The sequence below is a fragment of the Erythrolamprus reginae genome, chromosome 1 (genome assembly GCF_031021105.1).
Source record: "Erythrolamprus reginae isolate rEryReg1 chromosome 1, rEryReg1.hap1, whole genome shotgun sequence".
Taxonomy (NCBI): Eukaryota; Metazoa; Chordata; class Lepidosauria; order Squamata; family Dipsadidae; genus Erythrolamprus; species Erythrolamprus reginae.
Genome location: NC_091950.1, coordinates 50,126,857 through 50,145,823, shown reverse-complemented (window position 1 = coordinate 50,145,823; position 18,967 = coordinate 50,126,857). Strand labels below are relative to the sequence as shown.

General features: G+C 38.2%; 1 protein-coding gene across 5 annotated transcripts in view; it reads left to right on the top strand.

Annotated features, from left to right (window-relative positions):
- Positions 1-18,967, top strand: part of PPP2R5C (protein phosphatase 2 regulatory subunit B'gamma) — a 76,449-nt gene that overhangs the window by 20,680 nt on the left and 36,802 nt on the right. The window contains exon 1 of one of the 5 annotated variants that reach the window (XM_070752173.1): positions 1,650-1,833. The exons of 3 other annotated variants lie outside the window; for them this stretch is intronic. In XM_070752173.1, the coding sequence (XP_070608274.1) occupies positions 1,740-1,833 (94 nt within the window). In that variant the 5' untranslated portion in view covers positions 1,650-1,739. Of the gene's footprint in view, positions 1-1,649; positions 1,834-18,967 lie in introns of those variants that run through there. One more of the 5 variants, XM_070752159.1, reaches the window with a different exon arrangement.

Here is an 18,967-nt window from a genome sequence, read left to right as displayed (position 1 = left end):
TATTCAAGAATGATTTGTCAAGATTTACTACTGACTAGCATCTCCCTTAGTGTTGTTCTTTGGTATCTGTCCTGCAAATTTTAAATTGTCAATGCACAAATTAATGGCAACATATTTTTAAACTGCTGTTACTTTCACTTGCTTTTACCCCATATCAAGGGAGGGAGGGGAAAAAACACAGTTTCCTTCATCTGAAGGCAGTAGCAAAAAGTAAAGAAAGTTGACGTAAAATTGTAAACAGTCACATTCACATGATTTTTACTTAGCAAACTTTGTTGAACAACCAAGTTGTCAGAGCCATTTGTGATTACTGAAAGAGGACTACTCATACAGTCTGATTTGCACATTTTGAAAATTGCTTCAGAACGCAAGTCAATGCAGTATTTTTTTGCTATTTACATATAGTCATGCAAGTGACGGACACTTGTGCTCCCATGTGGCCAGTTCTAATTGGTAGTGGGACGCAGCCTGGGAGTTGGGGACCCATGGTTTATTCCCCCCCCCCTATGTGTGTGTGTGTGTGTAAGTGAGTGAGAGGGAGGGAGGGAGACAATATCATACAATGAGTCAAAAATGTTGTGTAAAACAATGTACCAAACATCTCATATAGAGGTAAGATAGGTAAACAAAATATTACTTCAGGCTAATAACATTGAGAGCAGCTTTGCAGTAATACATATAGCAATCTTATTTTCTCAATCATGTATACTATCATACCTATCTGCCCATATTCATGAAAAAGCCCATTTGAACATAAATTATTTTCTTTCTCCCCCTCTTTTTAAATTCTGTCTCCTGAGATTTGCATTATTGAAGGGAAAAAAAATCTCAAATTCAATTAATGAAATGAGTCTTAGTTGCTTTTAAATTCTTGATTGCACTAGTCCACTGTAAAATCAATTACTCTGTAATAAATAATCAGAAAACTAACAGCAGGACAAATGTGATAAAAAAACAGAATATTTTTTCCATGTCCAGAAAAAAATCAGGTAAAGGTTCCTGAAAAAATATATGACTTTCCTGCAAGCAAACTTTGTGTGTTCCCCATACCGTAACAGTTTTTTTTTTAAAAAAAAAAAGATGTATGAATAAATTCAGTGTAACTGTTGCTTTCAAACTTTTCAAAGGAATTTACATATGCATAATGTGTATTTTGGGGATGGCAGAAAAAAAGATATTTTTTTCTGAACAGTTATAGAAAATTTTATAAAGCCTTAAAAGTATAGGCATAATGTTTGTACAGTATATTTGATCTAAGTTCGTTACAGGGATGAAAGAGAAATGTTTGATATTTATGTCAAATGCGACATAAATGTATGAGCATTTATAGTGTGAACATATTAATCTTCTGATTGCATGAAAATTCCTTTTCATTCCTACGATACTTAAATATGTTTATCATGTTATGCTGCTATACTCTGCCTTTTTTGCTAACATTTTCAAAGAGTGGTTTAGATTTTCATTTACTAGTGATGAATAGAAGTGTGAGCAAGCTGACAATCTCCCGTACACGCTGAATGCACAGTGACAGTCACACAGAGAGCTCTTTTCATTTGCAGCTTTCTAGAGTCATTTTAAGTTGATGTCGGTAGCCAATCAGCTTTCTCATCTCTGCTGACATCACTAACTAGCCAGTTCCCTCCAGCTGCAGAGAGCTTCAGTTTCTTTTTTTTTTTAAACTAAAATGGAGGCTGGTTTCTTGCCTTAAGGAGTACATCGCTTTCTCTGCTGAAGCCTAAATGTTGACATGTAATAAAGCTGGCAACAGAATGGTGGTAGAAGCAGCCAATTCAAATGGGCCGTTCCAGCCCGTGGCCCTTTTACATATTAGAGGTGAGTTATTTGTGTTTGAATGAATTGTAACCTTCTGTGAATAGCTATTGTGATTCTCGGGTAAGGAAAGCAGGAAGTCTTTTGTGGAAGAATCCATTTTTGTTTTGATGCAGATTTATTAAAGTTGCAAAATTAGACAGCAGGTTTATACTTTTATTTTTAAACGATTGAACAATTGGTTGGGCTGCTTGCAATGTTAAACAGGTTTTACTGCTTTCGACCCTGGTGCTCCCCTCCCCTCTTTCAAGCTCTGCTGATGTCAAAGGATGTGAAGTCACTATCTCTGTTTCTGAGGAGTGGATGAAAGAGAAGCTTGGACTCTTTAAGTTACATTACAGATTTTTCAGAAAATAGCACTTCTTTAAGACAAGCAAGTCATAATATACATAATAAAAATTATCTTTGTGTGTGCAATGACACTTTCTTTTTAACCAGCAATAGAGTTTGTCAAAGTGCTGAAAGACACTTTCCATTACATTATCAAAAAGATATAAAAGAAATCTCTTACGTGCAATTTGTCATTGATGGTGATTTTGTATTCTAGTCTATTATGCTGATTAGTAAAGGATGAGGATACATGTTGCTATTTTGGAATCTTAGCTATAGAACGCTGCATGTGGCAGAGTTACTAAATTTTCTTAGAATTATTTCCCATTTATTCTATTTAAAATACGAGATCAGGGATAGTTTTTGAAGATATGAGACGTTATAACAGTTCTCTGTTATAAATGTATACATTTACAGCATTGTTTATAGATGTTGTATAGATGTATACATTTACAGCATTGTTTTATAGATGTTTGAATTAATTAGAACAATGTTGTATTTATTTATTTATTTATTTATTTATTTATTATTTAGATTTGTATGCCGCCCCTCTCCGCAGATTGTTACTTTTTTGTTCCTTATATTTTCGATGTGTTCTGAAAAGGGAAGCTTTTAAAATGCTGGATATAAGGCTTATAGTGTGGAGTTTTCAAGAACTAAATTTACAATTTGAGTTCTGGATATTTTAATCCTATATTAAATTTTGAATGCCCATAATATGAAAATGCAAAAGGCAGTAATATTTCTGATATCCTGATCTTCAGATTTTAGTTTTCATTATTCATTTTCATGGAAAAATATATGTTTATATGTGATTCTGCTGAAGAAAACTAGTTATTCATGTTTATTTATTAACAAAGTTAATTCCAAATTTTAATGTGGTAGATATTTTTAAAAACCTTTGATGTCGGATTTTTATTTTAAAATCTGCAACACAGTATAAAACATTTTTCGAGAAGATAAAGTGTATTTTTGTTCCACTTCCCTAATAAGTTTCAAATACTTAATTTGAATTTCTTTCATAAACCTATTCTTTTAACCCTCTCCACCAGAATATGTACTATATTGTAATATGACCCTACAATTATAGTTAGCTTACTAAATTATTTTCTACATGTAGAATAATTGCTGCTGCACAAGTAGACCCACCCTCTTCTACTTGCAGCACAGAGGTATGACCTCAGATTCTACTCTCTAGTGAGTTTGGGGAGATAACATCTCGTAACAGTGTGAGGGAGCATGGTCACTGCTTATAGTGTCCATGTGGATACAGTTAGATTTCATCCACAGGTTGAAGTTAGCTGAAATAACCAAAATGCTGATGATATGAGATTAAAAAGTTGATCAAATTGTTGCCCAGGGAAAGGGCTTCATTTTTATTACCCAAGAATATGTAACTGCAGAGAAATTACTTTCTTTAAAGCAAATAAGCTATAAATTTTAGGTATTAAAAATATGGTTTGTTGATTCAAAAAATCTTTATTGTTTCCTGTTTCTATCCTACCATGTATTATGTAAATAAAATGTTTAACATAGAAAATATCTTGTTACAAGCATGTAATTTGTCACTAACAAATTTTCTCTGTAGTAACAGAATAGTTAACAGACAGACAAAAGCATATTTTTAAAAATAAGGAATTTTGCAGAATTTTGTGGATTGCTTGAAATGGATGTCTTTGTAATGGTTCATTTTAGGATTGGTAACTTTAGAAACAAACCCTGTGTGATGTGTCTGCTATGAATCTATTCTAGACAGATCCAATCCTCATGTAGATTTTCAGTTTGTGTACTGGGATAGAAGGAGAAAACACAATAATTGAAAATGCAGTTCTTTTGGAAGATAAACATCACTGATACATTTTGTACAATTTCTCATGTTTCTGCCATATTATAAAATAAGTAATGTCTACTGTTAATTAAGATTAATGGGATTTAATATATTAGAAGGACACTTTGGTTATACCTATGTAGATAGGGATAGTTTGGAGCAGAGGTCTTCAAACTTGGCAACTTGTAGACTTGTAGACTTCAATTCTGGGAGTTGTAGTCCACAAGTCTTAAAATTGCCAAGTTTGGAGACCCACCCGTTTAGAGAGCTATCAAGCCTCTATATTCATTGCTTGAAAGAAGGAGGAAAGCTTTGCTTCTAAATTTCCCACTTTTTGGGGGGGGGGGGATGTCCTGTAGAAGAAATGTTTATTCACTCGGGCGGGGGGAGTACTTATTATTAGGCTGGCATTTAAAGTAGACCCTTGGCAATCCTAACTACTGAGAATCAAGCTGCTTTCATATTCAGTATAGTTTTTAAAATTATTCCTCATCAAATGCTTCCTTTTTATTGCAGAAAAGCTTTTTTGTGATTGATTTTAAGTTTACTACGATTATATTTTTATTTTATATAAAATGCAGTACATTTAGACTCCACACACAACTATTCATAAATATTCTTATGGTTAGTGTTACTGAATTCTGATTTCTGCCATGCTGTGTTTGGTCCTGTGCCTTTTTCTATTCCAAAGTAACACACATTTAAACAAAAATACATTTTTGAATGAATAAACTACATAAAATAAATACAAAAATAAACATCTCACATACATATTTGGCAATAGCTTATATTAGAAAAAATACAAATGTCACAAAAAAGTGTACAGATTATCAAGTTTCTTAGAATGCTTCATGAAATAAGAAAGGGTGTTGATAGCTTTATCTATGAAGGGTAAGATTCTCTGGAAGTAAAATACGTGCACATGTACACACACACAGCGTCACATTCAACCATTGAAATGTAAACACATAGTTCAAATGTATATTTAATGAAATTGATGAAGATTACTATACTTGTAGGAAGTAGAGTGGGAAAAATAGCTTGTTCCTAGTTGCTTACAGAGGATTGGTATCAATTAAACTTACTGGTCATTTATCAGTTTGTGGTAATGTCAACTGTAGAATAGTCTGTATCAATGAGCTTGCTGAACTACATTGAAAAGGAATTTCATAAGCAATGTACATGATGCAATATTAATTGGGGAGCAAAGATGAAATTGCATCCTTATAGTAGTGGCAATTTAAAAATGAAAAACCAAATGCTACATAAAAAGCACTCACGTGACATTGGAAAACAAGGGATTTAAGTATTAAAAAGATAAGTATAAATACTTCTAAAATTGTTATAAGGTATTAAAATTTGTTTACTGTAAATTACAATTTGGTATTTTTATAAAATATTGTCCAATACAAGAATTCTTAATAGATTTAAATATCAGGTGTTATGTTCTATGCATGTTTTAATAAAACAATTTATCATGCCCTTTTGAAAATGTCTATTAAAAATGGGAAACATATTTACATAGGATGGTACAATCGGAAGGAAATTGCAAACAGTTTGCATTGCAGTTAAAGATGTTCCATTAATTTTGAATGTGTGTGTTTTTGTATTGGTAATAGTACATGGATTTGGTTGTGTATGGGTTTTTCCCCTTGGCCAGAAAATCATTACCATGGTAGGATGCTTTAAAAAGATCATACATATTCTGTCCCTTCCTCTCTCCATGATTAAGAAAAAAATAAAACAGATATCATTCTATGATTTATCATTAGCCAATTCTTTTTAAAGCAGTATAGTAAACTGGCAACATGCAGCTCACAGACTGAGTCTGCGGAGAGGTGCGGCATACAAATCTAAATAATAATAATAATAATAATAATAATAATAATAATAATAATAATAATGGTATACCAAGACCAGTTGAAGCTTCCAGGTTCTATTCAAGGGCAGGTCTATTTTTGTGGTAGTTAAGCCATGAAGTGACCTTCAGTATCTATCTAGAGAACTTCCTCAATGTAGGAGAGGGTGCAACTGGTATACCAGTTGAAACTGGCCACAGTTGACACCTGCTCATTGAGCAGAACTGTTAGTTCAGAAAGACACCCAGCTAGTGCTCTACTCTTGGATAGGGAAGTGGTATTCCATCCAGGATTAAAGATGGAATGTCACAAATCTGGGTGGCCCAAACACCTGTAAGCTACTCACTCAAGAGAACTAAGTGGGAGGAGAGTCCTGCCCATCTACACCATCTCATAGGCTTAAGGCAGTGTTTCCCAACCTTGGTAACTTGAAGATATTTGGACTTCAACTCCCAGAATTCCTCAGCCAGCATTCGCTGGCTGTGGAATTCTGGGAGTTGAAGTCCAAATATCTTCAAGTTACCAAGGTTGGGAAACACTGGCTTAAGGTATTAAGACAGAAAACTTCATGGTCTCACACTCTCTCCCCCTATGCTTTCAAACAACTGCTAATATTTTTAAGATTATTGCTAAAATATATTTTTTCTGAGCTTTTTTAGATTTCCCTTTGGACTTAAATAAATATTTTTATGACTTCAATAAATTTAGGATTTTACCAAGAACAAAGCCTTGGTTTGTACCCTAATAAGTAAATTGAAAAGAAAATAAATAGAAAGGGGATGATTGAATAACTGTTACAAACATCATGCTATTTAAATACAGATGAGATGGGTACTAGATGTATATATCAAAGATTAATAGGAATCGTGTTCAGGTTCCACAAATGGAGAGGCAAACAGTACGAAGATTTAAGGGAAAGTACTGTATGAGGGGAAAATATGCTTTTTCAAACAATGTATAAATACATTTAAAAGACAGATATGAAACTAAGAGAAGATCAGGAAATAAAATTTTAATTATCAAATGGAAACCAATAAGAGCAGTAATTTTAATATTTATTGTAATGTAGGAAAGAACTACTATGATTTTTAATGGGCTATTATTACTTGTTATTAGCAAATGGCATTGTTACAGAAGTCAGGAGACCAGAATATTATTGAAAAGTAATAGTTTGGCTTGCCTAGGCACCAGATTTTTTATAGGACATGTTTGTGTGGTTCCCAAGGTACACTGCAGGAGGGCGACCTGGCTTTGCACCAGAGGGAAACACCAGTTTCTCTTCCTGCAAGGTCACCCAAGGCCCATCTCATCCCACAGCTACCACACAAATGCGAAGGGTCAGAGCTATCAGGAATTGGATTGCCTGCCCAGAACACCCATTAGCTCCCCACTGAAGTGCTATCTAGTTATCTACTCGCATAGAACATGCTTTCTAACTGTTAGGTGGACAGAAGCTGAGGTGAGTGACGGGAGCTCACCCTGCCAGACAGTCTTAGGGCTTGAACCACCAAAGCTGAGATCTTCTCCAGCATCATTAAGCCACCACGCCTCTTTTAATAGGCTGAAATCAGGGGTGAAATTATTTTTCCCTACCGGTTCTGTGGGCGTGGCTTGGTGGGTGTGGCAGGGAAAGGATATTGCAAAATGTCCATTCCCACCCCATTCTGGGGCCAGCCAGAGGCGGCCAAATTACTCAAAGTTTCCACTACTGGTTCTCCAGAACCTGCTGAATTTCACCCCGGCTGAAATACATGGCAAAAATCATCAAAGATATAAGGCTGATGCATGAGAATAAAATATGTGGGGAAGTTCAAGAATCTTACAACATTATTATTATTATTATTATTATTATTATTATTATTATTATTATTTAGATTTATATGCTGCCCTTCTCCGAAGACTCGGGGGGGGGGGCTGACAAGATACAAAAACAATACGACAACAAATCTAATTAATTAAAAAATTACTACTAAAGTCCCATATATATTAAAATCAGTCAGCCAATTCTTTCACAACCACACATCACATTTCATAAATGGGGGGGGAGGGGGCTTGATCTAATTGCCCCATGTCTGGCGACATAAATGAGTCTTAAGACCTTTGCAAAAGGCGAGGGGGGGGGACAGTTCGAATCTCTGGAGAGAGCTGATTCCAGAGGGCCAGGGCCGCCACAGAGAAGGCTCTTCCCCTAGGCCCCACCAGATGACATTGTCTGGCCAACGGGACTTGGAGAAAGCCAACTCTGGGACCTAACCGGTCGCTGGGATTCATGCGGCAGAAGGCGCCCCGAGTCTTCGGAGAGGGGCGGCATACAAATCTAAGTAATAATAAATAAAATAAAATAATCTGGTTCAATGCCATGTAGGGCTTTATTTGTCATCACCAACACTTTGAATTGTGTCCGGAAACCAATTGGCAACCAGTGCAGTCCGTGGAGTGTTGGAGAAACATGGGTGTATCTAGGAAGACCCACGCTATGACCACTTGCGTGGCTGCATTCTGCACAATTTGAAGTTTCCGAACACTCTTAAGAGGTAGCGCCATGTAGAGAGCATTGCAGTAGTCAAATCTTTGTTATGAAAGGATGAGATTTTAAAAGTTCACAGGCTTTGAAGGAACACAACAATTATAAAATCAAACTAATCTGTGAGATGAAAATAATACAAGGCATTTCAAAATGCATGTTTAGATAGAGAATATTTTGAAGCAAAAAATTGTGATATAATTTAGAATATGCAGGTTGTGCTGAAATCATTAGTGTGATATTATGTAAAATTGAGAGAAGCATTCATTGCACTGTGATTTGATAAGACAGTTTAATGAAAAGTAATATCCCCAACATTATAAATTGCCAACCGACAGCAATACAGATGCACTTAAAGCTTCAGCATCTGCTCTTTCACTGCAGTTGGAAAGTTGTTATAAAAGTAAATTCAGGTAATGAAAAAAACTTTTTTCAAGAATTATTTTGATGTGCTCATTATTAAAACAATTTAATTTAATAAATAAAATACAGTGGTACCTCGGTACTCGACCACAATTCGTTCCAGAAGTGTGGTCGAGAACCGATTTGGTCGAGTACCAAATTTATTTATCCCATAGGAAATAATGGAAATGGATTTAATTGGTTCCCAGCCCCTGTTAACTCGCTGGGAACCAATTAAATCTATTTTCTTTATTTCCAATGGGATAAATAAATTCGCTACTCCAAGCTGCAGGAAAGGTGGGGGCTGCTGCAATCCCGGCAGCTTTGGGGGGCTCTTTTCCTCATTGCTTCCTTTTATTACCTATAAGCAGCTTCAAAAACTTTCTCCTTCCCTGTGGCTGCAACAGCGGCAGCTTCCCTTCCAGTAGTAACAGCGCCGGGAAGTCACGTAATGAAGGGAAGCTGCTAGAGCGGCAGCAACTGCTGAGATCGATCCGGCAGCTTCCCTTCATCACGTGACGTTCCCGGCGCTGTTGCTACTCAAAGGGAAGCCGCCGCTGTTGCAGCCACAGGGAAGGAGAAAGTTTTTGAAGCTGCTTACAGGTAAGAAGAGGAAGCAATGAGGAAAGGAGTCCCCAGAAGCTGCCAAGATTGCAGCAGCCCCCACCCTTCCTGCAGCTTGGAGCTCTTAGAGAGCTCCTCAGCCCCCTGAAGCTGCCGGGATTACAGCAGCCCCCACCCTTCCTGCAGCTTGGAGCTCTTAGAGAGCTCCTCAGCCCCCTGAAGCTGTCGGGATTACATTTCGGATAATGAACAAAATTTTCTCTGGCTGTTCGGTATCTGAATTTTTGTTCAGATACCGAAGCAAATTTTTGCCGAAAATTTTGTTCGTTATCCGAAATGTACGAGAAACGAAGCGTTCGAGTACCGAGGTATCACTGTATATTGAGGTGGTTTTCATTCATTTCCCATGGTATGCAATTTTTGTAGAACAGAGTTCCACCCCTAGAATCACACTGTAAAGAGGCCTCTTATACCATTAAATCCAACCAATATGCAAAAATGAAAATTGAAATCTCAACAGGTGGTTGCTCAGTTTTTGTTTAAATACATTTGATGAATAGGAGCTCACTAATACCCTTAGTAATATCTATGCAGATATTCACCAGGAATGATTGTCTCGAGTGTTTACTAAAAATTCTGGTCGTTCTAACTTGTTTTATCTTAAATTGTTATTTTCAGATCAATCTGATTTTATTTCTTTGGCTACAGCTAAGTAATATTCTAAGGCACAATTCCCAACCTTTCTGAATTGCAGACTGGCGGCTGCGGGGTGGGGGGGGCTGAGGGAAATGATCCAGTGCAAAGGGTGGGCAAGCGTGTGCATGTGCCCAATTCCATTTGCTGAAGCAGAAGGCACATGTGCCCAGCATGGATTTAAATTAAGTCGATTTAAATCGTAATTTTTAAAGAGAAACTGTCATCTCTGCTACTCCTCTGACCTACTGTTGACTTACCGACAGTCCCAAAGTTACAATAGAATATACACCCTCATGCTACATAGCTAAACTCCATTTTGTGCTGAATAAAATTATTTATGTACCTTAAATGGAAAACTATCTTTAGGTAGATTTTTACTTCAATAGCATTTTATTAAAATAAATTTGATAAAAAAATTTAAAAGTCCGATTTACATTTTTTTAAAATCCCAATTTTTTAATTTTAAAAAAGCATCCATTTTTATCCACCCTGCATGTACCTGCAAACGGAGCATGTGTGCATGTGCTCACCTGATATGCAAGTGGGGATGCACACTCTCACCACTTCAGGTGCCCCGGTTTTGAACAACTCCCAGCCTGGTAGTAGAGTGGGGGTTGGGGACCTCTGCTCTACAGTTTGCACATTATGCGATAGTATCTCTTCTAATCTTTCTTGTCTATTTTTGAACTACAATTTATTTTCTTTTTTATCCTAACTAATTGTGACCTTATTGTTTTATTTGGTGCTCAATGACTAAATAAAAACAGATTGATTGACACGCAGATAAAATTAATATAGAATTAAAAAAAGAATAATAATATTAAAATATAGTAAATAGAAAAATATAGAAAGAAAGATTAGATCTGTGATGGTTAGAATGCAGTGTTGCAGGCTAACTGCTGACTGCCAGCAGTTTGTCTCAAAGTTGATTCAGCCTTCCATCTTTCCAAGGTCGGTAAAATGAGGCCCAGGTTTTGGGGGGCAATGTGCTGTTTCTGTAAACTGCTTAGAGAGGGCTGTAAAGCATTATATATAGAAATATATTAAAAAGAAATATATATAAAGTAAAAGAGTTTATCTAGCAAAGAAAATGAAAATAAATTGCTATGCCATCTAGCTCATACTGTGCTTAAAGGATACTTCAGGGTACTTTATCAAATGTTTTGCTAAATTCAAAATGCATTTTGTCCACAGCTTTCCCACAGTTTGCTAAGGAAGTTACCAATCAAAATGAAGTAAGGCTTGACCAGCAAAATTTTGTCTTCATATTATTTTCAAGACACTTACAAATCCTACAAATCAATCACTTTGTTAATTGCTTAACGTAGTATTCATACTTATTTAATTACATACATATTAAGTTATTTCAAGTTTTTGGGCTATTAAGCCTTGGTTTGTTTTAATAGCCAGAGTTCCAGAGTTGATCAGTAATTACTAAATGTTCTGTTGCAGATATGTATTATAATTTATTAGGTATTTATTGAGATTGAATCTATCCTCCCACAGATTATGTTTTGTAAAGGCTTTAACAGTTGTTAATGGTTTAATGGTCTTTCATTGTTATGAGTTTGATCATTTTTATTTTTTTGTTTATTTAACTCTAACCTATCCGAAGTCACCTATATGAAATGGTTAGCTTTATTAATCAATATTTATTAGATATTCTTAGATTTTCCTTTGATGGCTCATTAAAATAATTAGATATTACCCTGCTTAGCTTCCAAGGCTACGTGGGGTCAGACAAGTGTTCATCAGCTGATGTGAAATGGCTTTAAAAAATTGGACTAAGTTGCAAGCTTTTAAAAATTTGTAGATGATTTTTTTGCCCATGATCTGTTAAATAAGAAATAAATGATAACTTTTGTTACATTGTATATTAAACTTTTATATTTTTTGTATTTTTAAAATCACAGTAGCCTAGTAAACATTTGCTAGATATTTTCCCTGTTCTTCTGAAATCACTAAAAATTTGTTTCTATACCAATCCAATTTGTTTACTTTGAAAAAGCAAGCCATTGTAGCGGTAGCATTCTGTCATGTAAAAGTAAAATGATCCTTCTTAGTATTTCTTATTGGAGAACTACGGGTTCTTATAATTCTAATATAAGAAAAGAAAATAGTTTTCTTATTTTATACATCTTAGGATTTCCACACTTGTAGACCATAGAAATATTTTGAAACAATATTGTCACCAGTTAGTATAAACACAAACATGTCCTTTTTTCCATGAATTGTCCCAAGTTCTATTCACTAGTAGTTTTTTCACATTTTCTTCCATTTAAAAACAATACAACCATCAGGTGGTAGCAACTTTAGATAATGCAGAAATGTTTTTTCTAACTAAATTTATATAAATTGAAAAACATTTAGTGGAATTTTTTTTAAAGTTTAATTTATTAATTCATGTATGGAATAAATAGTCCAGAGGAGAGGAGAGGAGAGCCAATTTGGGGTAGTGGTTAAAAAATGTTGATAGAAACTGAAAGACTATGAGATTTCCTTGCCTTAGTCGTAAAGCCAGCAGGTGGCTTTGGGCCATTCATTATTTCAGTCCTAAGAAGGAGGCAATAGCAAACCACTTCCAAAATCTTGCCAAGAAATCTGCAGTCAGTTGGCTAGGTCAGGGGTCGGCAGCCTACAGCTCTGGAACTGCATGGGGTTCTTTGGGCCCCCTGCTGTAGCTCCCTGTCCCATCATGGCTGGCCTCGACCTCTGCTCTTTCATCTGGCTTGAGAAGGTAAGGGCTACAGCGGGAATGGAGAAGCAGCCGGGGCTGCTGGTTGAGGAACATAGCCACTCTTGGCGGAGGCTCCTCTTCAGGCGATCCTCCTGCCCCTCTCGCAACTCCCTGGCTGGCTGTGGTGGAGCCAGGAGAAAGTGCATGCACAGGGAGGCTCTCCTCAAGTGAGGGCCAAAGCCTAGCAAAAGTGTGTGCGGAGAGTGGGCAGCTGCTCACTTTAAGGAGGGTCTTTGGATCCGGCTTCCTTCCTGTCCTGAGGATCTCGCCGTTGTCTTGCCATGTCCACCACCACCATGCAGTTCTTCGGTCGAGTAGGGAAGGTATAAGCTCCAACCCAAAGTGACAGAAAGTGAAGGCTGTCTTTGCTCCAGCGACCCTCCTCCCCCTCCTTCTCCTCTCATGCAGGGTGGGCTGGAGGGCACAGCAAGGCAATGGCCAGATACTTAGGGCAGGAGAAAAGCGGCCCTGTAGCTGCCTTCACACCACATTTGCATATAAGGCAGCCTTTGCTTCCTGCTGCTTCAGGCTGGAGCTTATGCCCTCCCCGCTCAGCTGAAAAGCTACATGGGGGACGGGACATGGCAAGGCAATCGCTGGATCCTTAGGCAGGAAAGAAGCCGTGTCCAAAGACCTTCCTTAAGCAAGCAGCCGCCCACCCTCTGTGTGCATCTTTGATGCTCTGGTGCTTGCTTGAGGGTCTCCCTTTACCTGCCAAAGCCAGATAGGGAGCCACAATAGGGGTACAAGGAGTGCCCAAAGGGAAGTCTCCGCCAGGGGTCCAGAGAGAAAAAAAGATGAGAGAGGGAGAGGCAAATGGGTGGGGAGGAAGGGGGAGAGATCGAAAGAAATATGAGAGGGAGGAGAGAGATTGGAGAAGGAGAAAGAGATAGAAACATAGAAGACTGATGGCAGAAAAAGACCTCATGGTCCATCTAGTCTGCCCTTATACTATTTCCTGTATTTTATCTTACAATGGATATATGTTTATCCCAGGCATTTTTAAATTCAGTTACTGTGGATTTACCAACCACGTCTGCTAGAAGTTTGTTCCAAGGATCTACTACTCTTTCAGTGAAATAATATTTTCTCACGTTGCTTTTGATCTTTCCCCCAACTAACTTCAGATTGTGTCCCCTTGTTCTTGTGTCCACTTTCCTATTAAAAACACTTCCCTCCTGAACCTTATTTAACCCTTTAACATATTTAAATGTTTCGATCATGTCCCCCCTTTTCCTTCTGTCCTCCAGACCAGCGTTTCCCAACCGCGAGACATCGTCAGGTGTGCCGCGGCGAGAGGCGGCGGAGGAGAGTGGGCGGATCGGGCGGGCAATGGGGCAGGGCGGAGAAGCCAGGGGTGCGTTTGGCCAGAGGCACCTACTGCCGCACCTCCCTGCCCCTGCCTCCCCACGGTGCCTCCGGCCAAACGCGCCCCTGGCTTCTCCGCCCTGCCCCATTGCCCGCCCGATCCGCCCACTCTCCTCCGCCGCCGCCTCCTGCCTTGGGGCGAGCAATCCGGGAGTCCGGGACTGTGTGGCTTTGCGCCATGAAGAGAAAATGGCCGACTTTTCCCTGCTGCCGTTTTCTCTTCATGGCGCAAAGCCACACAGTCCCAGACTCCCGGATCGCTCGCTTCTCCGGTCAGCAAAGCCATCTGCCCAGGAAAGCGCCGCGCTGGCTGGAGAAGCGAGCGATCCAGGAGTCCGGGACTGTGTGGCTTTGCGCCATGAAGAGAAAACGGCAGCAGGGAAAAGTCGGCCGTTTTCTCTTCATGGCGCAAAGCCACACAGTCCCGGACTCCCGGATCGCTCGCTTCTCCGGTCAGCAAAGCCATCTGCCCAGGAAAGCGCCGCGCTGGCCGGAGAAGCGAGCGATCCGGGAGTCCGGGACTGTGTGGCTTTGCGCCATGAAGAGAAAACGGCCGACTTTTCCCTGCTGCCGTTTTCTCTTCATGGCGCAAAGCCACACAGTCCCGGACTCCCAGATCGCTCGCTTCTCCGGTCAGCAAAACCATCTGCCCAGGAAAGCGCCGCGCTGGCCAGAGAAGCAAGCGATCCGGGAGTCCGGGACTGTGTGGCTTTCGGCCGGGCTAACGGGAGGCGGCGTGAGGCCGGGCGCTGGGGACGTCTGGGAGGGCGAGGAGGCTGATGGCTGCTGCGCACTCCACTCTCTCTCTGGCTCTCTCTCGCTCTTTCTTTTTCTCTCTGTTGCTGGCGTGGTGAACGAGAGAAAGAGAGAGAGAAAAAGGAGGGGAGAGAGAATGAGAGAAAGAAAGCAAGAGAAAGAGAGGGAAAGAAAGCAAGAGAGAGAGAGAAAGAAAGGGGGGAAGGAGGGAGAGAGAGGGAAAGACATAGAGGGAGGGAAGGAGGGAGAGAGAAAGAGAGCAAAAAAGAGAGGAAGAAAGAAAGAGGGATGGAGAGAAAGAAGGGAAGGAAGGAAGAGAGAGAAAGAGGGAGGGAGAAATAGAGTGAAATGGAGGAAGAGATTTTTTTTTGTCCAAACTTTTCTTTAGCCCCCCCGCCCCCCCCTTCAGTGTTCCCCAGAATTTTGAAAACATGAATAATGTGCCGCGGCTCAAAAAAGGTTGGGAAACACTGCTCCAGACTATACAGATTGAGTTCATTAAGTCTTTCCTGATACGTTTTATGCTTAAGACCTTCCACCATTCTTGTAGCCCATCTTTGGACCCGTTCAATTTTGTCAATATCTTTTTGTAGGTGAGGTCTCCAGAACTGAACACAGTATTCCAAATGTGGTCTCACCAGTGCTCTATATAAGGGGATCACAATCTCCCTCTTCCTGCTTGTTATACCTCTAGCTATGCAGCCAAGATGGAGAGAGATACTTGTTTCACATAGAAAAGAAATAAAACCACATGACTGGAGTAACTTGGAGCTGAACTTAAGTTGTTGGAATCTTTATTTTTTCATTTTTTGCTACATATACAATTCCTTTAAAGGACAATGCTGGCTCTACTGCTGTCTTCTAGTAATTAACCTTACTTAAAATAGTACAATGAGGATTATTCAATATTATTTACACAGAATTCAATGCAACTGAGGAACCCAAAGAGCGATGGAGCCCATGAAATGGCTTGTGTGATTTTTCATTGGGGTGAGGTGGGGTGGGTGTGATTTTATTATGTTAATTTCTTTGATTTTGTTTCTTAGTTTGATTGTTTTAAATGTGGTTTTATATTCTGTAAGCTGCTACTTGAATAGAGTGAGGGTGGCTATATAAATTCAATAAATAAATAAAGCAGGGGGTTGGACTAGAAGACCTCTGAGGTCCCTTCCAACTCCTATTCTCACATATATAATTGAAAGAGTAGAATTGATTGCACAATGTATCTTTTTGTCATCCTGGCAAAAGCAGTTAGTCCTGGAAAAACTGCTGAGTAGTCATTTTGTTCTATCCATTTTGCCATTCTTTTAGTAAAACAGTTGTTTAAAGAAAACATTTATTTGTGGAGTGATGTTTTTAATTAATATTAAATTAGACCATCTTATATACAGATGCTATACAATAGAAGTTGTTCTGGGATTGGGCGCAACATAAATTATATTCATAATAGACAGCCATAAGCACAAAAACAAAGCATAATGTATGGTACAGTAAATCTGATATTGTAATAATTTTCCATGATTATGTTTTATTATTATAATTGACAACGCTACCCTTATAGTTTTTATATTTCCTAAAATTGAATATGGAAACTTAACTTTAGTAATTTATGTTATAAAAATAGTATTTGTATTAAACAAGGTTTAGAAAGATGTGAAGAATACTCTTTAATTTCATTTTACATTTCTGTAAAATAAAGTTGTTAATTTTGTCTAAAACCTAGATTATTTGATCAAATATATATTGAATAAAACACAGTGGGTTCACAAAACAAGCTAGAAAATCAACAATACAATTTAAAGTGATTTGTTAACACTAGTTTCTCTTTATACTTAAGGATCTCAGAGCAAGCCAATTGTCATAAGAATGGTATTCTGTTCATAAATAGCTATCATTTAGCACCTTCTCTGTGATTACTAAACTCTTTGCTATCACTGGTCTCTTAGTAACAATGACGAAAGCAGCAACTGAATTTCACTTAGCATTGTATCTCCCACTTGTCTGTGCTTCTATGTTAAATTACTCTCAGACATTTTAAGCCACATCAAATATCTAAAATCTGAACAAACAGTAACAAAACCCTTTTAATGTAATGTTTAATTGACTTATAAATGTTTAATCATTTAATATTAATCTTAAAGTCATCAGTTACCAGTTACCCACTATAGTTTTGTCTTCTATTTATGCTTGAAGCCGTCAGTGTAGGAAGTATATTTCCTGCAATTTGAAGAAAATATGTTTTTTCAAATCTTTTCATTTTAAGCATGCAAAGCAGAATAGAATTTTCATGTTTACTTCTTATTAATATACAGTATTCTTATACAATAGTTATCTCTTACTTAAAGCCCTATTCATGACTATTTAAAAGTAATGTAAAGGTGTATTGTAAAAGATATTTTTACTTATTGGAATAAATTAGTAAATTGCATTTGTAGACTACGAATTCAAAGCAATGATGTAATTTCTATAAATGTCAGTTGCATAAAAATCTATTCCTAGCTTTTAAAAAAAAGAAATGGATCAAAACCTTAGGAATTCCTTTGAGGAGGTTTTTGCAAATGTATTAGTGATATAATTTTTAACTGATCTCCCTTCAAAAAAATAATGTTTATACAGCATATTCTTGTAGTTCCAAGATGCATTAGGAATACTGCCTTATGGCTAGAGACAGAGTTGGCTTCTATGAATGACAGAGCCTTGTATTATCTCATTAATACCTGGTTAACATTATTTTTTTCCCTTTAGTTCTAGTCTGAATGTTCTTAAAGACCATTTTAAATGAACTTGGCTTAACAAAATTTTAGATTCCATGTCTTCTACTGGAGACTATTTGCCCATTACAATTTGAAAATGCCAGGAATTACCTTAAGCAGTGTTGCCAGATTATTGATTTCCAAACTAGTTAAATCTAATCCTCCCAGTCTGTAGATTTTTATCACATGGGCATGTGCCATCAACTTATCATTCCTCCATTCTAATTCTGAAATTTTCCAGGTCTTCATGATAGTCAGTTTTAATGAACTACTTTCCATACATCCATGGGGGCTTTTTAAAAACATCCCTGTACATCTGTGCCTAATACCACATAGGGACAACTCCATAGAGCCCCTGAACCACATATTCTTTTTTTGTTCTTTTTTTTACAGAGAATGTCTGATGTCGTTTTTATTCTAAATAAATACTTGCCAGAGACTACAATGCTTACGTCTTGTTGTTTCTTCTTCCTCCTCTTTCTTTTTCTTCATCCTTCTTTCTCCTCCCTTCTCCTCCTGATACTTTAACACTTAAGCTTCATGTCTGAGTGATGTATGACAATTAAAACAATAGCAACTCCATTTTTTCTCCCATGGATAGAACAGATCATCATAACTGAGCTCTTCCATAATATTGCCACAGCATTTTGCAGCTGATTTCAATGAAAGTCCTAATATTTTGTTAGGGGGGAACACAATAGCAGTATTCTAGTATTTGAGAGGCTGCCACAAAGGGGTTGGGGATCAATTTATTTTCCAAAGTACCAGAGAGCAGGACAAGAAATAATGGGTGAAAATTAATCAGGAAAGAAGCAACCTGGAATGAAGGAGAAATTTCTTAACTACAGTTAACCAGTGGAACCACTTGCCTTCAAAAATTGTGGGTGCTTCATCACTGGAAGTTTTTAAGAAGAGACTGGTATAGGGTAGTGATGGCTAACCTTTTTTTCCTCGGGTACCGAAATAGTGCACGTAAGCGCTATTGCATGGGTACATGTGCCCGCACCAAGTCTCCCATTTCCTGACTTCCAGTGGGCCCGGTAGACCCATTTTTCACCCTCCCCAGGCTCCAGAGGCTTCCATGAAGCCTCCTGCCTCCCTGGAGGCCCTCCGGAAGCCAAAAAGGCCCTCCCAGAGCCTCCATGCAAGCCAAAAATCAGCTGGTAAGGCACCCACATGTGCGCTGGAGCTGAGCTAGGGCAACGACTCAGATGCCAGCAGATATGGCTCTGCGTGCCACCTGTGGCACACATGCCATAGATTAGCCATCATGGGTATAACATTTAACATTTTGTCTATCATGAGGAAGAGAGAGAGAGG